Source organism: Pseudopipra pipra, chromosome 6 (genome assembly GCF_036250125.1).
Source record: "Pseudopipra pipra isolate bDixPip1 chromosome 6, bDixPip1.hap1, whole genome shotgun sequence".
NCBI classification, from domain to species: Eukaryota; Metazoa; Chordata; class Aves; order Passeriformes; family Pipridae; genus Pseudopipra; species Pseudopipra pipra.
The window spans coordinates 27,931,291-27,954,567 of record NC_087554.1 but is presented as its reverse complement, the minus strand read 5'-3'; the positions used below and the strand labels follow the sequence as shown (position 1 = coordinate 27,954,567).

General features: G+C 36.6%; 1 protein-coding gene across 3 annotated transcripts in view; it reads right to left on the bottom strand.

The window, feature by feature from the left end:
• Positions 1–23,277, bottom strand: part of STARD9 (StAR related lipid transfer domain containing 9) — a 102,377-nt gene that overhangs the window by 23,780 nt on the left and 55,320 nt on the right. Inside the window, exons 11-22 of one of the 3 annotated variants that reach the window (XM_064658148.1) lie at positions 22,779–22,876; positions 22,364–22,564; positions 21,870–21,967; positions 19,643–19,720; positions 18,763–18,837; positions 17,863–18,042; positions 14,081–14,132; positions 13,027–13,164; positions 12,111–12,193; positions 10,978–11,081; positions 7,546–7,593; positions 245–435 (exon numbers count right to left, since the gene is read on the bottom strand). In XM_064658148.1, coding sequence (XP_064514218.1) covers positions 245–435; positions 7,546–7,593; positions 10,978–11,081; positions 12,111–12,193; positions 13,027–13,164; positions 14,081–14,132; positions 17,863–18,042; positions 18,763–18,837; positions 19,643–19,720; positions 21,870–21,967; positions 22,364–22,564; positions 22,779–22,876 — 1,346 coding nt within the window. Of the gene's footprint in view, positions 1–244; positions 436–4,717; positions 6,118–7,545; positions 7,594–10,977; positions 11,082–12,110; positions 12,194–13,026; positions 13,165–14,080; positions 14,133–17,862; positions 18,043–18,762; positions 18,838–19,642; positions 19,721–21,869; positions 21,968–22,363; positions 22,565–22,778; positions 22,877–23,277 lie in introns of those variants that run through there. The other 2 variants (XM_064658149.1, XM_064658150.1) reach the window with 2 other exon arrangements.

Below are 23,277 nucleotides of genomic sequence, written 5' to 3'. Positions count from 1 at the left end.
CAGCAGTGACCTGCAGAGCTAATTAAACAGTGCAGCTGGAGCACTGTGAAGGAGGCCCTTTAGTCCTGGTAATCAGAGCTTAGTAACTGTTCTCAGGGGAAAGGCAATTGTAAGAGAAAACTAGTAATAAGCTGTAATAAAAGTTCCACCATAAAATAAAGCAGCACTAGGACAAAAACATTGAGAGGATAAAAGTATGCAGTAATGGAAGGGCACTGAGGGAGGGGAGGAGGCAGGTACCCACTTTCTTGGATTTGCTGGTTGATTAGTGCTTGGTCATTTTCTAGTTCCCGCTCTGCTTTGATCTGTCCTCTCAGAATCTGTTGTTTTAAATCCTCAACATACAGCTGCTGTCGTTGAATCTGTGTTCTGTGGAAAGCTTCCTGGTCTCTCAGTTTCTGCTTGTACTCTTCACGCACAGCATTTATTTCTCTGCTGTTATGAATGTTGACAGTGAATTAAAACCAGAAACAAATATTATTTGTAGTAAAACAAGTCATCTTACTAAAGAAAGACAGACAACATTGAAGATATTGTTTTGTCTAATAAGGATGTATTATGACAAAAACTCCTTATGGTAAAGTAGCTGTGTATGTGCATGTCACAGCAGGCTGCAATCCTGTAAGTGTCATAAATACCAGCAAACATGAAAGCTCTAGTGAAGCAGGTAATTCCACTGCCAGAAAGATAAAAGCAAAAAGAATTTAAAAAATATTGTCACTTTTCATTTTGCTGTAAGTCTTACAAAAATGAAATTGGGGAGGGGTGTTTATAAGCTACAAAATTTAATAACCACTATATAAGATATTTGTTGTCCAAGTACTTCAAAGCACTTTACTGAAATGAGAAACATTCTGCCTTGTTTTCAGACCAAGAAAGCTCCAACCTAGAAATATTTACAGGTGTTGAGATTACACCGACAGTGTCTGGCAGCACCAAGGGAAGACCTTGATCACCAAATTCTCTGTTGGATGCAATGACTACATTGGGTTACTGCTTCTATATTTGGAGCAGAATTGTGATCAGAAAAGTGACTAACCTGTGAAAAATTGCTTTACAATCTCCTCCAAGATGTTTGTCTCCTTACTGTGTGCCAGAATTTTATACACATACACAGAGTAACAACCAAAGTTGTATCTATTCTTAGCATAATCCATGCTAAGAATATTAGAATCCATGCTAAAATATTAGCATAATATTTTAATATTTAAAATAACTCTCTGAAAATATATATTTTACCTCTCCACATGCTATCGTCAAGAAATTCCTAACATTAGTTTGATTATATATAAAGGTGATATATGATCTTTGCCTGTTGTTTTGTTTCTAAACACCACATTATTATATATAACCTCAGAAAATTAAACCTTTGACTCTTGCAAAAATGTTCTGAATATATTTTACTAATAAAGTAAACAATGCATTTATTATACTTCTAAAGGGAGCAAAGGTAGCAAAACTAAAGAGTCCCTGAAGGTCAAAAAAACCCCAAAATAAAATTTCAAAGGGAACCTTTGGAAACATCATGTAGTTTGCAAAATCATTACCAATACAAGGTCACCTGTATGAAAAGAGTATTTGACCTTTGCTACATAGGAATAATTTAAAATCTCTATTTAGAGCTGTGAGCATGTGTTCAAAGCAACCATTTCTACAGCAAAAACTTGATTCTGTCTGCTAATTTAGTAGACAAAACAGATACAAAAACAATTAAGCAGCCAAAGTCTACAAATCTCCTGGAGTACCTTTACATGGAACACACATTTCACTTTCTTAAGAAGCAGGGGGAAAGCCTCAGTACAAAAATCCTTTAAGATTCTCAATAATTTACAGTATTACTGTGACTCTCACTCACATGAGAAAAACAGAATTCAGTTTTGTTGTAATGTTTATGTAAATGTAATGCTGGTGAGAGTAACTGAAGGAGAACATCTTCTGTTCAATTGTCTGGCACAGTGAAAACAGAGTACAAACTTTGCTACTGCGATCTGCTAAATGGTTTTTGCCTATTTGTGACTCATATGAACAAATTATAAGAAAAGGCAGGTCCAAGATCTGTTTGTCCTTGGCTTGACTGCAAAGATGCCAACACCCTATGATTTGTAATTTTTTTTCTCTTAGATAAACTTTAATTGATCTCCAGGAAATAGAAATGGGATGCCTCATTTCTCATTCAGCTCAAGTAGGTTTGAACTGACACTTCACTGCAACACTGAAATGCTCGTATGGCGATTACAAATCTCCAGCTGTTCAGGTATTTGTAATGCCATCAACCTCTGGGGGCAAACTCAGAGGTTAAAGTTAGACTGGTTAGCTGAAGCAGAACCACTTTGCAAACACAGTATTAAATTTGAAAGTTCTCATTTAGGAAAAGTTCCCATGATTTCAATGGTAACTCTGAGGGAGGCTTTCCCTCAATGCAGCCTTGAGGTAATTTTCCATGTGTTCCAAGGGAAGTGTAATGGAGCAGCCATATACTCTGGATGTTAAAGTACTGATCTGAGACAAAAGATCTTTGATTTTGGAGCAGTTACGTCACCTTTGTGCTTTCACTTACTTGGGCTGCAAGGTCTTCCAGAGCGAGGACTGCCTCTAGATGCCTGTGCACTAAACCTAGCAGAGTCTCTGTGCATACTCTGATAATGGGATAGTCTTTAATCTGTTCTACTAACAGACATAACTGACTAACAGGCTCTGATTCCTGGGATAGTATAAAAGTTGAAACATATGAGTCTGTTACTGGTCTCACATGACCTTGGGCAAGTCACTTCATGTGAGACACGTGTGAAAGATGCAAAGTACATTCATACAAGAGAAGTGATGAGGAACCATTAGCATTATCAAACATCAGGAAGTCAAGTATCAGAAGAACTGATTTCTATTAATTTATCATTATTAGGACCATTCTGTATGAGATTAGGGAAATGAGTAAATCATTGCCAGCAGGGTGAAAAGCGAAGCATGATAGTAAAACAGTAGAGAAAGAATTCTTGTTCTGCAACTGTTTACTAAAACTAGATAAAGTAAAATTCCTCTTATAAAATGTCTCTCATTCTTCCTAACCACTTTTAGCTCTCAGCAAATCTTTCCATAAAATTGACTTATCAGAGTTCAAAGCATTTACAAACTGAAACCCAAACCATTTAAGTATATGAATCAACTCAGTGTTGCATTTAAATCCAAAGACCTAACAATGCTTGCAGAGGGGTTAGGTAACATCTGTTTACAGCTGGGAGAGAGTCACAAGCTTTTCCCATACTTTTCAACATTGCTGAAACCACACTCAGCCCCCACATTAAAAAGTATCAGAGATAAGCAATGCAGACAATGCACGTGGAAGCGTGCTGTTTGCTGTTCTCGGCAGCACTAGCATATTCCCTCATGTGTGTGGTAATGGCTTTTTGCTGAACTAATATGAAACTGTGAGATCCTTTCCAACAGGCATGTATGCTTGCACACAGAGCAGAACATGATGCAGGCCAAACTGATGTTACTAATCATAGTTCCATACTATGACTACAACCCAGAAAGGCAGAGTACAGAGGCATATCCATACTTCACTTTAAACCTTGGAAAAACAAACACAGCACAGCAACCACTGCAGTATTATTTCTGCTTTTGTTCAGGTGACGTAGCTAGTTGGCACAATTCTCCCTCTGTAAGGTTAGTTTCTGTAATAAAATACTGTTGCTGAATGTATATATACAAATTGCAGGTTTTGGTGTTCTTTCAGTGTCTTTTTCCTTCATCTCCTAATTTTCAACAGTACAAAAAAAACTCCAGGCAGGGCAGTAAAGACAGATGTGAATACACAGATTGCACATTAAATACTCTTTTTTTGAAGCTGTTTCTTGAAGACAGTTTTCTCAAGTGGAAAAAAAAGAGAACAAAAATTCACGCAGAGCCACTTACATAATACATTTTTGCCAGAAGATGTTTTCCCTCTGGCTGTGAGACTACTGACTGTGAGAGCAAAATGACTGTCTGGTTTGGGATACAAATCCATCTCTCACAGAAACTGCTGAAACCAAGAGCATAATGTCAGAATGCTCCTTTTCTACCTTTGAACGTGCTATGTCATGTCAACACACTTGCTGGGTTTGGAACTAACATGACAGACTAAACTAAGAAATGAGATGACAATGGCTCAGAAAGAAAATAATAGCTTCACACACACTTCATAACTAAATCACCTAATATACAATCCAAAGAACAATCGGTTTTTATAATATATGTTTGAATGATTAAACTAAAACCAAATATCAATACAGTTAACATAAGAATTTAACCCAGTTTTGTAATAGGTAGATGAGATTACTTGTTTCTTTAATGTTAAATCAGATATACTGTTAAATTTAGACTTGAACTACTGGAATACTATGAGATACAGGAATCAAGCACAGACTGCTATTGCTCATATTCCTGCTTTTCCTCATAAGCAATCTACACTCAATATAGTTCTAGCAGGAATTAATATAACCTCAGGACAAACATAAGAGAAACAGCTTCATTTCTGTAGGTATCAAGACATACATAAAAAAAAAGGACCAGCATACTCTGGCATACAGCATATAAAGAAAAGCAGCCCTGCAGAGAATTTCATAAAAGCATGCAGATTTCTAGGTGTACCAAATGCAGCAAGAAGTGTCAACAGTTACCCCTTCTCCAAATAAACCTTTGAAAACAGCAAGTAAAATTACAACAAAAAGACACCAACCTTAAACTAAAGATAATCATAAATTACTGAGAAAATTTTCATATTATACCGATTCTGCCGGCGTGTTTCTCCAACTCATTTTTCTCTCCACAAAGTTTGCACGTTGCATGCTAAATGAACCATCTGTAAATCCACATTTTTTTCCAGCCGGTTTTGTTGTCAGCTCTCTGGGATGCTATTGTGCAATTCTCCTCCCCTCTTCCCCAAACACTTCTGCTGATGCAGAGGCTGGCGGCTGCTACAGCATAATGCAGTTTCCAGTAACTATGGCAGCAATAGCTCTGTGGTGAGGCTGAATACCTGCTGCAACAAAATCTTAAGGCTCAAATAGAGAAACTCCAGTGAAAATAATCACTGTTGGTAAAAGCTGAAATGTGCCAGTTTTTCAAAAGAAAACATCAGTCAAGTTAGCATCCCCATCTTTCTGGCTGCCTGGTGTTCAAATCCCATTTTTCTTTTACAAATGCTTTTTTCCAAGAGAAGGAGAGTCAAAAATAAAGCAGAAAAAAAGATGCTGGCAAGGCATTTTGCACCCTTGCGAATCCCACACTGAGAGCAATCACAACTCAGAGTTAAAAGCCTATCTACTAATATACATCCACACAACTCCCCCTCCTGCTCTATCCTCCCACTCCACATGTGTCCAATCCGGGGCACTTCCCAGAGGGCCTCAGAGCATCACACAGCAGCAGGCACTACGCAGCTGCACAGGATCATACATCTGCTTCTGCCTAGCACAGAGGCCCAAACCTCTCCCTTCTCCTCCCTAAAGCAAAGGGAAGAGGAATGAAGAAGATATGAATATCTTGTATTCTGAAGGAATGCCACTCACAGAATCCAAAGCAAAAGTTGGGTATTGGTGGGCAGGAGGTGGGAATCAGAAATCAGTCAGAAAGGCCAGCAGAGTCAGAGACCTTTAGAAATAAGGGATCTTTGGAAATGTACATGTAGATTAATTTCCTCCACAGAAATTACCATCATGTGCAGTATTATTTGGATTTCTGATTAACTGGCTTGCTTATGTAAAAAGCACACCTGTGCTTCTTTTATGTGTGTTTTTTTTTTAGCCTTTCCATGCAAACCCTCTTTTTCTTTGCCTAAGGCCCCAAAATAACAGTAAGGCAATGACTTATTTAAGGCATCCCTTTAAATACATCTCCAAAATTGGACCTCTTTCTGGCAAAGAGTCACAGGTACAAGACACAGCCGCACACTCCAGTAAAGGTACTCCTTTCTTGCTCAATTCCAGTTCAGCTAACACAGGTTTTCCCATCACAATTTCAGTTATATATAGAATTAGTTCCCCTGCTAACCCACTATACGTGATTCTGCTGCAAGTTGTAGTTTCTGTAATTGACACAGTGCACTTCTCTGCGAAATGGAATATTTGAGGGATCTTTTAAGAGATGCACAAGATTTCTTAATTTTTTTTTATTTCTTTTTTTTTTGTAGAGCACTTTAAAATTCTCAGATGAAAGCTGTTAGTTAGAACTCAGAGTATTTAAAAAATATTAATTGAACATTTTAACTATACCACATTAGAATAATAACTGTGTTGTGTTATTCTGTATCAGATTTTTTTTCTCCCCAGTTTAACAATGTTGGTATTTTCAAGGAATGGGAGTTTAAACATGTTCCAAGCAGATAAAATTAAGTCAGTGTGCTGCCATACCACTTGACTCTAATGGAGCAACTCCACTGTTGGGTTTTTTGTTTTTGTTTTTGTTTTTTTTTCAAACCAGCAAGACAATAAAATCGGAGTTTATATTTATATGCCATATAGTGTTAAGGCAATGACAGGAGCAAGACTTTATTATTGACTTATTTGTGGTGACATTATAATCTGATGACTGATGCCATTCACAAGCCTTCTGTGTGCTTGCTGGCTGACAGCAAATACCAGAAATTTCAAGTGTTGTGGCTCCTCGGAGTAGGGTGTATGAGGAAGCAACCAAGAGTAAAATAAAACCCTTTTCAAGGAAATTTTCATGTCTAAAGTTTTAATATTTGTGTGCAATGGTAGAAATTTTTTTCTCTCTCATTTCTCATAATATTCTAATGTACAATTAAAGGTTGAACTGGTAATTCAATTCATGAAAAGCAGATGAGAAAAATATTGTCATACTGACAGCATGGGAGATAAGACTCATATCATTAAGTAACCATTACTGTAATATATATGTTGATATGTTCTGAAATGGAAATCTAGAAGGAAGCAAAGTACTATCAGTTCTTGGTGAAAAAGTACTTTAACCCATGGAAACCAAACAATTTCTGAATTATTTCTATGTGCAGCTGCTGTGCTTCTGTGCATGAATGAACCATATTCGATGCTCGGAATTATTTTTTTTGAATCTTCCCTTAAGCCATTTTATTCTCAGCAGAAGAGAACCCAATTTATCCAAGGAATTTTCAATATAGTAATGAGTATTCACAGTACCTACTATTGACATAAAATTTAATATATTTAGGGGTCTAATATGGTGCAAATTAGTAGCAGGTTGAGCGTAAACCTCACTGTAGTCACGCTTTTAAATGCAGGTTACACACGTAACAAAGATAGAAACCATTTGCACAAAATCTAGAATTAAGAAAGAACATGGTTGCAGAGACTTGTCTATAACACATACAGATTCTTGTTTCAATATGATGAAATAACTTGAATTAAAGCTTGAAGTTTAGTGTGTTGCAATATGATAAAATATTTTGAATTAAAGTTTGAAGTCTAGTTTCCAACTCTTCTGGAGGAAATCAGTGTAGTGCAGGAGAATAATAAAACTAATGGGTTCAAAAATTTCAGCATGATTTAGACACATTAATATTCTTACCTTAGTTCAGGACAACATTTGTTTTCTTTACAGTTTCTACATTTTTGACTGTAAAAATAAAAACAGGAAATCATAAATATTTTCCAAAAAAGTCAAAAAAATTTCACTGAAGCCTACTATACACAAAGATGTTATTGTTATTTTCAATAGAGGAAGACACCAAGATGCAGGTTGCTAGCAGCTGGGAGAACACCAAGAACTATTAAGTGAGAGGGGAAACAGAGAAAAAGAGAAAGACACTCACACACACACAGAGCTTTCCCTGTTCTTACATTTTCCTTTAAGCATCTCTTTCTGACAGAGACAAGACCCTGCATTAGGGTGAACTTTTTACTGCTGAGCAAATAAGCACTCTCGTAGTCCCCTTAGTCCTGTATTACAGTTTGCAAAATACCTCAGACAAACCTGTGACTGGTTTTGGCTGACATAAAGTCTCTTCATAGTGGCTAGTAGGGGGCTGTGTTTTGGATCTGTGCTGAATGCAGGGTTGATAATATAGAGGTGGTGTTGTTATTGCTGAGCAGGACTTCCACAGAGCCAAGGCCTTTTCTGCTTTTTGTACTGCCACTTGGGCAAGGAAGTTGGGGATGCAAGGGAGGTTGGGAAGAAACACAACTGGGGCAGGTGACCTAAACTGACCAAAGGGATATTCTATACCATATGACATAATGCTCAGTATATAAAGTTGAGGGAAGAAGGAGAGGATGTTCAGAGTGACAGTGTTTGTCTTCCCAAGTGTGGTGGATCTGGTTGAGCTGGAATTTATTTCCCCACAGTAGCCCTCACAGTGCTGTGGTCTGCATTGCTAGCTAGAGGAGTGTTGATAACACACCCATGTTTTGGCTACTGCTGAGCACAGCACTGTAACATTCCTTCTTCAGTCAAGGGTGAGATCCTGGGAGGGGACACAAGTAGGCCAGCTGACCCACACTGACCAAGGGGATATTCCATAGCATATGACGTCAACCCAGATATAAAAGCTGAGGCAAGGAGCAGGACCAGAGGCACTCATTGTCTCTGATGGCTGCCTGCTGACAACTGTTACGTGTGCTGGAGCCCTGCCTCTCAGAGAAGTGGCTGCCCATCGCTGCTTATGGGAAGTAGAGATTAACTGCTGGCTCCTGCTTTGTGCTCGTGCAAGCTGCTTTTGCTTTCTTTTTTTTTGCATCAATATAAACTGCCTTATCGCAACCCACTATTTGTGTTGTTTTCTTTTTCCACCTTACTCTCTCCCCTGTCCAGCTGGGAAGGGGAGGGATGGAGTGGCTGAGTGGGCACCTGGCGTTTAGCCAAGGTGAACCCACCGCACAAGTAACCATCACATGTGATGGGGCCCTGCTCTCCTGGAGATGGCTGAACACCTGCCTGCCCATGGGAAGCAGTGGATTAATTCCTTGTTTTGCTTTGCTTGCATGTGTGGCTTTTGCTTTCCCTATTAAACTGTCTTTATCTCAACCCATGAGTTTTCTGGCTCTTACCCTTTCAATTCTCTCCCTTATCCCACTGGTGGGGGGTGACAAGTAGCTATGTGGGGCTTGGCTGCTGTCTGGGGTTAAACCATGACAACACTTTTTAGTACTTGACATTGACTTTTCTTCATGGAAGTGGGACATTTGAGAGACCACATATATCGTTTTATTCTTATAATATAGATCTTACGCTAAATGTCTCAATCACAATGCCCTCCCATGAGCAGAACTACTTGTCTGTACAGAAACACAGACTCACTTGGTACTGTAAAGGAAGACTCAGTAGATCAAATCAGTTTACCAATGCCAAATAACTATTCAAGAGGAAAAAAAAGACCACTGTATTATGTAAGGTGAGAAACTACTATTATTAGACATAGTTGATAGCTTATTCCTGTAAGAAATGGACATTCATAAAAATCAAGCAAATGCAATGCCATAATGTTTTTCATTTTCAATGAAGTAACCATTTGAAACACTCTAGTTAAGCATGAGGGTAATGTTAAACAATGTAATATGCTTGTAATATCCTGTCCAAGTGATTAAAAAAATTGATCAACACAAATCTGCTATCTCAACACGGTCTGGAAAAAAATCAATCAGAAATGTTCTGCAATTTTGTCAGGTTAAAAAGGGGGGAAAACAAGTGCAAATTTGTGATAAACTGTTCACAATGCTTCTGGATTTCTGCAGGTTTTTCTAGGATCATCAAAAAATTTCTGTGACAAAAGCTCCACATCTGATGTTTACACCCATGTAAAGAGCACCTTAGTATCTACTTTTGAAGGTTATTAGACAAATTCTTGTTTTTAAAATTCTTTGTAATTTTTCCAAAGAGAATAATAGCAATGATGTGTAAAATGTTCATCAGTAAAGAAGCAAAATGAAATAACATTTTTTATAGATAGGTATCACTGCAGCAAATGAAAAGCAAATGCAGAGATTAGATACATTAAAGAGAACACATAAAAACACACCATCCAAGGTGAAAAGAAGCCATTTGACTAGAACTATGAAGAGACGTTCTAAATAGAGATAACATTTTATGCTTATAAAAATGAGATACTTCGTCTAGAAAAAGATAAAAGACTCCCAGTATGTTACCACACCAAAACCACTCTAGCAAGAAGCAGAACTATCAACAGATACGAATGAAAAGATGGCTGTTTCTTGCCTTTAACAGGTCAATTGAATGTGCCAGGCTGAGAGGAATTAAAAAAGAGAAAGAATCCAATTACATTTAATTCTGTGATATTCTATTTTGAACTAAACCAGAATATATCTCAATTAATTTTCATGATACATATTAATCAGTCTTCATCATACCAATGCTTTCCATTTCAGAAAGGCTCTGTCATAAAAGCATACACTAAACACTGAGTATGAGCAGCCCTTCAATATTTTGAAAGCAGTATATGCCTTATTTACTCTTCAGTTTAAAAAAAAAAAAAAGAGGGAATGACACTGGCTTTCTGAGATGAAGGGCTCAATGAGGACTTGAACTTAAGGGAATTTATGAACAAACAAACCTGATGTGCACAACAAATTAGCAGGGAAAGTGAATTGGTAATAATTAACTTGGCTAAATCATATCCTGAAAAGTCCATTCTGTGCACTGAAGTAAGAATATTGTAAACATTATAGACTAGCTGTAAATCAAAACAGCTGTAATGGAGCTATGCAAGTGAACTGAATTAAGGTTGTCTGACACTCTTATCTGAGGCATTTTCTTAATTGTGCATCCCTAAATGATTTTTCAGGTTTGTTGCTTGGGGATCTTAATGCTCTATTTTAGTCAGTTGGCCAGTGGACTTTCTTGGACATTTTTATTTGATAACTTAACAACGTGATGGGACTTATTCTATATGTAGCTTTCTTTTTGCCTAACCAAGTCTCTGGTTTCAGACATAATCCTGCAAGAGAAATTGTTTGTTCAACTCTTTTTGCTTAGTTTTAAACTTACTTGTAAAGAGAAGAAAGGACATAATGTGGAGAATTGGTGCAATTTCCATCTAAGTTGAGCCAGTCCAAAGCTCCACAACTCCGAGTGGGTGGGGTTTCATTAATCTACAAAACACATGAGACAGGAAGAGAAATAAATCACAGCAACCCAGGAACTTTCAAGTTATCATTAATACTGCTGTTGTTAACTACAATGTGCAATGCTGCATAATAGTTCCCATGTGAGTTTATAATCTCACACTTCTGCTTAGTCTTTGATAATGAGCAAAATTGCTAAGTATTTGTTACTGAGTACATCTCTTTTTGCAGCTCTATTTTAATGTACTGCATGTTTCATTGATCAAGAAATTAAGAAGGAAAACAAAAAAAAGTTAAGCCCCTTATCTCAACTACAGAAGTGAGTACAAAAAGACAGTTGAGTGGAAGGTATAAAATGTTACTACATGAAAATCCATTCTAAAAGGTGGATTCTTGCCAATACCAGTTGATAATATGGTTAACCCCTAAACCAGAAAATTTATATTCCTTAAATTTGGTTTCATAGTTACATCTGCTAGTAATTTTAAGAATTATCTCAATTTTAAAATATTATTGAACTAGCTAACCAAATAATATCTTACAGTAGTTAGTTCCTGAGCTTAACATACCAAGAAATATTTTATCTATTTCTGATGTATGTAAAAGTTAAGTGCTTCCAAAGTCAGTAATACAAAGTCAGTAAGTAAGTAATCCCATAAATCTTCATTTCTTCTAGTATACCTCGTTCAAGACAGTGAAATGACAGAGAAAGAAGATGATTCAGAAAATTATCAGATGTGGAAAGATTCTTAACTGGTCTTTTCGCTGCGGCATTCTGCCTTTTTGTTTCAATCCTACTGAAGTCATGACTAGAAATAGGAAACACTAAATTACTCAAGGGATCTGCATCATCTTTTGCTAAGCACATCTGAAAGAAGTGCTAGTGTCCTCCCACAAAAGGTTTCGTGTCATTACAGACCATTAGATGGAGGAAATGAAGCAAGTGGATATGATGACAAGAAGAAATATTATCTTTATCAGGCTGGCTTTTAAGAAGAAAAAAACCAGGAAAATAAATGAAAAATTAGGCAAGAAAAATACAGTTTTAGAACTTACCGATCTTCTTTGTCTTAAGATTGCAGCTTCTGCTGGGTGATTGAATCTAAACTTATGAGACTTGCCAAGGACAACAAGGGCCCCTGTGAAAGAAAAAAAAAATTAGACATTTACAGAGAGAATTAATCAAACTACTACAGAATAGTTTGTTAAAAAAATGAATTCTGACCAACAGCTTTCTCATCATCACAGAACAGAGAACTCTTTTAAAATTTGCCACTATGGAATGGCAGAATTATCATTCTGTAATAACTGCATCCAAGCAAACTAATCTTGTAGATCTCTGCAAACCAAAGATAACCGTAAATTCCCTGTTCACATTAAAGGACAGCATGACTTCATATCAAAAACTTAACCAACCCACTGCTGAAGACTTGTTTTTACACTATCTTCTTAAGAATCTAGATAACTGCAAGTTCACAAAAGCTGAATTGTTATTTTAAACAACCTAAAAATATGGCAGCCTGATCCATTTAACCTGAATTCATTCATCATCGCCTATGACTTAGTGGCTTGTAGCCTCTACCTAAATACACTGTGAAAAAGCTGAAGGTCATTCCAACCATGTTATATAATTGCCAAAAAACTCCTTCAGTGGTCAGCTGGCTTAGAGCCAGTATCCACTACTTTACCCTATAGTGCCTCTGAACACAGGTGTTGCCTTTTCAGAAGGCTACAGAATACTGTTGCCAAAAGGAGTCAGAATATTGTCACCGATGTCTTAATTTTATTTCTGTGGGGCCGTTAATTTATTTGTTCCAATCTGGAAGCTCTAGCCATGGATCAAACCTGGGCAGCAGTAGCTGACTGAGAGATAACTTTTTTAGGTCTGCTCAAATTCCATAAATCGTTGTCTGTGAAATCCAGTGGTAAGTTAATTATAACATAGCATTCACAAAAAAAAAACAAATCTTACCTTGTGACAGACGACATGATCCAGTGACTTCACATCCATTCACAGAGCAGTGTGCGCCTGGAACTGGTCGCAGGGTCACGATCCCACTGTTGTTGTCTATCATACAATGATTCCTTTCAATCCACTGTCCCTGCAAAACTACAGTGTATAGATTTATCTCACCTGTTGAAGAGGTTATTTTCCTCAGGATAGAGTACCACACTGTTTGACACTATGCACACTTCACAGAGAACTACATCATGTGCAGAACAAGGAGATTAAATTGCCGTCTTTGACTGCTAGTCAGGTACTCGGTCACAGAAAAAACTTATTATCGAAACTCATTATTGAAAATAGTGAGATTGTTTCTTTATTTCTGGTTATGGAAAACTATACATCACTTTCTAATTTGTGAGCTGATGTGCAAATTTTTCTATTGTGCTGAATTTTCTTAATGCCATTATGGCATTATATATTTTATATATATTTGTTTATATTTTACTGATCTACTGGCAGAAAATAAACAAACTTAACCAAGCTTAGCAGAACCTAACCAAAGCTGAGATTTTACAAGGTTTCCAATTTCAGTATAAAGTTTTAGTTCTCTATCATATTATCTAGCTCTTGAAATTGACTGCTAAAATTAAAAGTAGAAATTAAATTAAATAAAAGATATTCGGAATAATTTGGATTTTATACCTAAAACATTCTGTCCAAGTAGAGTTGAAAAGCATTTTCAATGTCTCATGATCACTTGTGCCACTAGTTTAGGATAGAATATACGAGGATTTGGATGTTAAATGAAGATATTTTTAAACTCTAGTGTAGTATTTCCCAAGTGGGAAGAAAATTCTGAAGACATCTCAATCAGGTGAAGACCACTGACTTTTCAGGCTCTTAAACAAAAAATAATCAACATATTTTAGCCAACTTAAATAATTAGTCTCTTCTACTTACCTTCTTCTACAAAGAAAGCTGACAAACAAACATTACCTAGCTATTACACATGACAAATATAAACCTCTTGGTTTGACCTGACTGTATCATAAAATAATTTGTAATATCATTCTCTTACCAATGTCTTGATCTTGGTCTGAATCACTTCTTCCAATTTTGGTTGTTCCTTCCTAAAACAAGAAAAGAACTAATTTAAAAGTTGGTTGAGGAAAGTGGATTATATATACTAATCAAAAAAGCTTTGGAACAATATCTTAGCAAACACCTGAAATAAATTGCCTCTCAATGACTGCATTGTTTGAAGCAAACTCTATGTAATTGGTAATACTTCAATCTGCTGTCCCCCCTAGCGTTGTAATTACTTCTCATCATGCAACTATGTCGGCTTCTATGACTCCAGTAGATGAAATAACCCCTAATAGATGACTTTTGGACTGTGCTTGAGACAAATATTTTAAATATGAACATGCATAGTGATGCTTTGAACTTTTATAGTGAGACTTATTGTTTGTAGAAAAGCAAGTATGCTTTTAATAAATATCCATGAAGAAAGAAAGAAGTTGCAAAATGATTATTCGCTTAACTAGGCTTTTCAGATACAAAAGTCATAGAATTCCTAATTTGTAAGGGCACTTTGTCATAGTTTATGAATTCTTCAATCTAACTACTAAGGAAGAACTTTTTTCTGAAAATTAAATTACATCTATGAAAAGTCTTCTTAGTCCTTATGGTATATGGGCAAGTTCTCAAACTTGAAGATTCAATAACTTCAATGAAAGGAACAAAAGTCTACAGAATACAGTATTTCTATGGTACACTGCAAATACCAGTAATTTAAACAATACCATGAGGAAAAAAAAAACCTACCAAAAGAAGCCAATCAATTTACCATCTGTCTATTACCTTCTGTTACCAGTTCTACACTTTTTCTTAGGAAATCAAAGCAAAATAATTTCCGAATTCTGAAGAGAGACTATACTTGGTTGTGGTAAAGTGATTAGTAAACACACTCTAAAATTACTTTAGCGGCAACTCTTTGAGTCATATTAAAATTAAGTATGGACAATAAACGATGTGATTTTTGTATTCATATTAGAATAAATTGAATATGCTCTCTTCTCCGAGCATATTGTAACCTAGATTTAAAGATGAAGCAAGAAGCAGTAATCAGAAGCCTGAATGCTGGGAAAACAGAAGCTGTTTAAGATGACGCAGTTATGGGTAATTATGGATAAATCACAGTGGATTTCTGTACTGGAGGGAAAGGGAATGGTTCTCATTCAGCTCCTCACAGTGCTCAGCTATCTGAACCAACTAACAGACTCCTCTGGCACAAGCCCTGCTGAGACTTCCCTTGCTGGAAAGGCTGAAAGCTGGATTGTGCCCAGTGCCCCTGCTTTGGAGTAGTTACCAAGATGCATGTCAGTTTAATGTTCAGTGGACTCAACTGCAAAATGTCCACCTGGGTTGGCCACAACTTCCAGAAAACTTATGATCCGTATGGCCTTTGACTCACCTCACTCAATCAAGTGAGTTAGCAACGTGTATTTTACACAAAGAGAAGTAAACCAACTCCTAAAAGATCTCTTTATCAATTATCTTCTTCACTAAGCAAGGAAATAGTTATTGTAATTCCAAAAGAAACTTTTTCCAACTTGCTGAAATAACTCTCTGGTAATACAATTTTATTTAAAAAAGTGTATTACAGCAGTACTGGCTCATGAAATTCATAATAGTATCTCAGTTGGTTGGAGTGATTCTGGGTGAATTTAAAACCAACTATAAATTGCAGGTGAGAGCAAGGGTACAGATACAATACAAGCAAACTAACCCAACTTGAGAAAACAAAACAAAAATAGCCATAAACCAGGCCCATGTTGATTTCATTTTTTAAATGCTATTACTGAGCTAATAATTTCAATATTTATACTCTTTTGTGATTGAATATTGAGTATTCTACCAGAAAAAGTGAAGGATGTTTCAGATGAAATGACTGCACAACCTGACCTTAACATGTCATCGTACATCTTTACATTTGTTGAAGTGCTTTTATATTGTTACCCTCTTCTGGCTGTATCTCATGACTAAGGGTAGAATTACCAAGGTATATATTGCAGAATCATAAAGACTGAGATTGCTTTCCTCCTTCACTTTTGGGAGTACTACAACTTTCAAAACAGTTTATGAAGTACATCTTTTACTAAAACAATGTAAAGAAAAAAGGTCAATTAATTTATAGGAAAACATACATCTTCTATTAATGAAAGCCAGAAAATTAAGCGTAGGCACAGCATTGATTAGTGCAATTAATATTACGGAATATCAAGAGACTAAAAGAGTAACACAATATTTGTTCTACATGATCTGAAAACTGCTGCCATGACCTCTCTCTAGAAGTACAATGTAAAGTGCTATTATATGTTTAAGCCCTGTTATGTAAGGAACTGCTAACGTTTTACCTTCTTGCTGTTCAGATGAAGGTAACAGACACCAGAGACTAAAAGATGTAAAGCACAAAGAAAAGAAAAGGCAGCATCTAGGAGCAAAGAAAGAAGGGACAAAGATGTTAGTGTGACAGAGACACGAATGACTTCAGAGGGTGACCCTTCAAACCAGGTTACTCCGTTAAAATGAATATATTTATATTACTTTAGTTGTTGTCAAAATTAGTATGGGAAAACATATGCTGTTTCCAAAATGGCACATAACATTAAAACATTTAGGTAGTAGCAATTGCTTCTAATAAACATTTAATGTTAATGTAGGGTTGAGTAGTTGAAGTTGCATGTTGATCAGCACTGGATATCATTACTTGGTCCCTAATTTTTACCTGGTACAATTTCTTTGTGCTGGAATGAGAAAAATTAGTCAAGTTTCTCTTCCAACATGGTAAAAGAATAGTATGATTTCTGTTTGAAATATTTGTTGTAATTTTTAAGAGGAATAAAAAAAATCCTCTGTCCTAAACTATATCAATCACCACAAAATCTAGTTTGGATAAAGATTTTTTATTAGTAGACAGATACATGATTTTCAAACATGTTTAACACGTTTTAGCAATGAGTGCACCTCTGTAGAGGTGCCCATCCATCATTCCTTTCACATTAAATGGCACAAATATTTCAGTAATTTCCATTCATTTAAACAACATAAAAAAGTTACACTCCAGTTTAGTACTGACTTACTAAAATAAAAAGAAATCCCCTAAAACTATTTGACCTAACCATGCACATCATATGCCACAATGTGCAGTAATATAGACACAATGTTATGAAAGTTTCTTGGTGAAAACCTTGCCTTAAATGAGCAGCTACAAAGCAAAATAGAATCTATGAGGCCAGGATTTCTACCTGATCTTCAAAAATAGCTACTCAAGTAGGATCACAAGTAATTACCCTTCATGCTACACACCTGGAATCTACTTAGCAGACCTGGTAGGCCTAAAAGCAATATGTTGAAGTCACTGGCAAAATGAGCTTGTGTTTTTTAAAGCTTACTTTTATCTATACACAAATATTTCATAAAATGTGGACCAGTATGTCTGGTATACTTTAAGCACCATCCTTTATGTTTACACATACGTGCTTTGTGGACAAACTGCTGATGCCTAATTTGAGTATTTTGCTTTGCTTGTGATACATTATCAAATTTTTTGCACATGCATTCATAAGAGGTCAACTTATATTCGTATATGAATATAGGGTCAGCTCATAAATGAATTCTTTTCCTTCTCCATTTCCATGTATTTTCTGCTTTTTTCCCCCATTGTATGTCTTGTGATCTGAGACCTTCACTTTTTGATAGCTGTTGTTGTAATGCCATCCTAACCACTCTCCATTTACAAAGAAAACAAATGTTTTCAAATTAAAGAGTAAAATAAGACGAGTGACAATATCTCACCCTGAGATGATACAGCACCACTCCTGTGCTGAGGATATCATCATCCATGGCCATTAGATGAGGTAGACTAGAATCTATTGTTACTCCAGCTTTTTCTTTGTTGATGTCCACACTGTATTCTTCCATGATGGCTTTCCTGTCTGTCCACTTACTTGTCCAGTCTTTGGTCAATTGCTCAATCTTAAAGAGTAGGAGAGAAAACTGTTTCACTTACTAACAGAATAATTTTTTTCATTCATAAATTTCTTCAGAAAGATCAGCATTTTTTCCAGTTACTGGATGCAACATTCTTTCACCAGTTGCAATTAGAAATAAACCAGGTGTATTTCTAATTGCAGCACATTTCTGTGGCAACAAAAAAACTGGGGAAAAAATTGTAGTACCACCAAGTGAAGCCAGTTTAATCTGCTGGAGTCTCATTCCCATAATGTCAGACAGAGGCATGATCATGCTAACAAGTTATTTTGCCTGGTTTTGAGCAAAACTTACACTTAAGGTCTCCCAAACCTTTCCTGGTCACCAGTGACTAAATCTTTTTAGTAATTTTAGTGAGTGCACAATAATTTCATTTGAATAAATTGGAGGAGTTTAATCTTAGAAGGGACAGACTCCATATAATTAATTACTGTGGTGTATTGAGACAGCTTTCAAACAAGGAGTAGATTGTGCAGACTTAGTGATACACAATGCACTAAGTCCCATTAAGGACACAAGACTTTCATTATAAATTGGTAGAGTGCACTTAACATGAATTAGGGTGTCAGTTTCCTGAATTTTCAGAGTAAAAAGGAAAGGATTAAGCCAATAACATTTTCACTGCGGTTTCAGAACTACAGCAGTGTTATTCCCCTGGCCTAGTGAAACAGTAGATAATTAAAGCATCAAGTAAATCATACATACCTTCATTTCATTCTGAAGGACCAGTTCAGTCAGATTTCCATCCCTGTCATCACTCCAAGATGGACTGGAATTTCTCTATATAAATAACAGCCACCAAGATCTACATGTTAGTTTCCTTATTCGCAACTGGTAGGCATATTAGTTCACTCTCCAGCATTCCAAAGTGATGAACCCAGGAGAAGGAAAGACAAAATACACATGCTCCCTTCTAGCACCTAGCCTACATTTCTAGCTATTGCATGCAATTTTTGGGGTAAAGAACTGGTAAAAAAGCCATAACAGATAGATACTTCTGTGCAAATTAATCATGGAGTGTAGTTCCTGTCCCTCCCAACAAAACAATCTCTCCATGGCTTGGAAAACCAAGACACTATTATTATTCAAAAGGAGAAAAACACCAGGGATGTAATCTGTATTGTGAGGGCTCACAGATGTTCACAAGTTCTTTTGGGGGACAGAGCTTTCAGGCAGAGTAGAAGCTCCAAGATACTTTTGAGGTCACTAGTTCACAAGTCTGACAGGAAAATTACATCAATGATTAATATTTTGTACTGTTTTGGTGTTTCCATATCCTTAAAAATAAAATACTTCTATTTCATGGTATTTGTGGACAGGAAAACCATTCAACTCCATGAAAGACAAAGAAATTCTTTCGAATGCTGCTTATACTTCAGGTTCATCAATATAATGATAATGACAGAAAACGGAGAAATTACAGAAATGCAGTTAACCTTATAATAATTGCAAAATCACCCAGACAACAGTTTAATTTCCCTCCAGTTACAATAAACATGGAAACATACACAGATCAGATTAAAGTAAGCAACTGTAGCTACCTGAAGTACCATAAAAGCTCCAGTGGGGCCGCATTGCTACATACCAGTTCAAAGCTCAGCAGCATAGTTTTCAGCCTGTCAATTTCCTCTCTCAGTTCTCTGATCAGCTTCACATTTGCATCCTGAAACGTTGAGACACAGACCATTCAAAAAAATTCTCAAAAAAATTCTAGCCAAAGAAGTCAATGCAGAGATATTCAAACAGCCCGGAGGAGAGGAGAACAGGCACTCTCACAGCAATACTCCTTGCTTCACTGGCCAGGTCCCTTGGATGTACTGCCTAGGGGCAGGTGGTTCCCAGCTTCAATAGGTTCTCTTTTCCCATAAACTTTGCTCCATCTCTCTTCTGAACACAGACCTACCACAGCATTTGTTCCCATCATGACTAGCTGGATACGTCACTACTTTTAAGGATCTACCTTCAAAATTGTTACAGTAAGTCAGAAAAATGCTGTTATTTAATGCTGATATATAAAATCAGACTAATGAGGGCTATGACAGGATGTCACCAAGCATGGTATTAAAAGCTCTTGCAGCTGATACACAAAGAATTTCCTGCCTGCTTGTGTGGAGGCATTTATCTCACTCTCAGAGTAAGCACCTCTGCACTGGCACTTTCTGGAAACCAGCTTTTTAGACAGTTCAGGGAAACTCTTCGGTAAAGAATCAATTTTTTCTGGGCTGCCAGTGGCACTTTGGCTCACATCAATTTGTAAGACTGAAGAGCTGAAGAGACTGATGGGAACCCGAGCTGGGAGGCTTGTATGTGACAAGAGGCTTACCCAGGAGTGTTTACTTGCCTTTAGCCTGTCACAGAGTTGAGAACTGCTGCTGACAAAATTAAGCACACTATTTCTGCCACTAGTGATGTCAGAAGGCACTGGTAATACAGATGCAAATTAAATTCGGGAAACCTTGGATTAGAAGGGTTTAATTCTGCCCATATTTAACAGAGTATTGTTAGGAGAGCAAATAAGTGAAGTACATCTCTAAGATTCTATGCTTTTATCTACAGAAAAAATCTCGATACACTCAGGCCAAAGCTCAAAAGAATACTACTAAAGCTGTAAAGTCAATGACAAAAAGATTAAGAAATGCTGGAATCAGGACATTTTTGAAACCTAAACTCAACAGATATGCCTTAGATGGATACACTCTGATTCAGTCCTTAAGTTACTTGATCCCATGTAAAGGTAGCCTCATGCAGAAGGCCAGGTGAAGCACACTCAGAGAGCAGCAATTCAAGAGTTTTATATTTCTAGCATATGTAATTGTAGATCTTGATTACTATGTGTTATTTGAATTTTGCTACGAAGACAGACAGAATTACGCATTTCCCCATGGATTACTTTTACTGCTGGTTCTTATCACTATAAATGTCTAAAACCTCCACAACTACTAATCAATCTGTTTTAATATCATGTCTTTGATTGGGAGAGTTTAAGTTTTCACATTTAATAAATGTGTACCAGGGGTAAGGGTGGAAAATAAGAAAAAAGCACACACTGAAGATTTGCTTTAAGCATCTGGACTAGCATTGAACAAGAATAGTATAGCAGGGGCAGCAACAGAACACAGCCCTCAAATGCAGCATCTGACTCTCCCCTCAATAGTCTCCCATCTTTTAACTTGTGCAGCCTGTGAAAGACCTCTGTACAATTGAACAGATGGATCTGCCATACAGTCAGAGTTCATTCCTGGAACAGGCCTGTTTTGTGCAATGAATGAAGCTGGGGTTCTGTGGTCACTATCATTCCCATGTATTTAAAGACTTAATTATTTTTGTGTACTAAAAAGAAGACAAATGGAGACTACACAGGCTACTTTAGGTCTGGTATACTAACTTTTGAATTCTTGATGGCAACCTTAACAGTGTTCATTTAACTTGCCAAAGGAAGGGTTTGCAAGGGTTATGCACTTACAGTAACAGGTTAAATGGTAACAAATAGTCATAACAGATCTGTAGCTCTACCAATATTTATGATAAAGACACGGATTAAACATACATGTCATACCAATTCAAAGAGAAAGATGATGGAAACTCAATGGACAGAGATGAAGAATATAAAATAGGTGTGAAATTCTAAATGGTTTAAACTGCAGCGAATCAAAGAAATTATTTCTGTAATATCCAGGCTCTTATTTAGCTGTCATTAACATGGAAAAAAAAGAAGCAAGAATTTTATTCACAGAGCAGATATTCTGAATAAACCTTAAACAACACATGTAACAAAATGGGACAAAAATGAAAAGCAGAACTCAAGGCCTCACCTCATTCACTCTGGGCTTGTTAATAATATTTTTGGCATTTGAAGCATATCTCAAAGTACTCATGGTCTCATTGTAGCTGGAGCTGGCAGGGGAGATAGCTACAGACAGAAGACAATCAGAAAAGAAACACAATTTAAAAAAGTAATCAGTTTAACCCATCATTTTTCAAAAAATATATTTTTTGTTTAGTCTTGCTTCTTTAAAAACAAATCAGAAAATATTCTTAGGGTTATTTCATTAAAATCACAGAGAATGTCTTCTAAAGGTTGTATTTATAACTGAATGAACACTTAAAATCAAAGCTATGACCTTGGAAACTCTTAACTTCATGCACAACCAGCTGCCTTTTCATTTCCTGGAGTATTCTACGAAGTATTTATGAAAATGTTTACAAGGACAGATTCTAAGTGGTATAGCTGTCTTCTCACTGCAGTAGAGATGTATATTAAAGATGCAAGGTAGTGAAGGTAACAATTAACAAAAACCAAACTCACTGGCAATCATAATGGTTTTGGAGTTGCCCCCCAGACTATCCTTCAGAAGCCAGGTGAGGATGGAGTCCCGGTATGGGATGTAAGCCGGCCGCCTGGTCCCACTGATGCTGCCTGTGGAAGGACTGTCTGCATGACTGCTCTCCCCTTCGCTTGCGATGGTGTTAATGCTCTGGCAGCTGCTGAACATCTGTGAATTTTGTGCTGAAGGAGAAATACCACAGAACTCAGGAAAGGGGTTATTTTTTTTCCTGTCATGGCTATTTAATTTTCTCATATGTCATGACAGTTTTTGAAAACATCACAGCTGCTCTGTGCAGCTTTTTATTGTAAATGCAAATAACATTAAGATACATCACATGGTAAATGAGTCGTGCTTTTATCACTACCCTTCAATATAAAGAACTGATGGGCTTACCTAAAGTGGATATGACAATTCCAAGTGTCACTAATGACTTGTTAATATTGGCACCTTCGGTAATTCTATCTTTACAGTAACTGGGATCAGCTCTTTCACTGTAGCATGTAAGCATGAAAAAGACAATGCAATATAAACAAAAATGATTAATTATTAATGTATAGTCGATATGAAAATATCATGTATTTTCTAGAAATAAAAGAAAATATAAACTTTGAGCTTTGCAATTAAAAAATTAAATTCTTTGAATACTTCATATTGCCCTCTATTTCAAAAAGTCCAAACAACCATGAGCAAAGGCTATTGGTGCAAGATTCTGTTAAAGACACACCAAAAACATAAACTCAAGTCTGAACTGGGCAACCCAATCATAGTGGTTCTGACTGTACACAAAAAACCCATACATTTCACAACTCTGCAAGGGTAGACTGACTCAGTACAAAAGTCCCCTCAATTCTACTTTCTCTGTTCATACATGCATGGCAATTCACATTCTTGA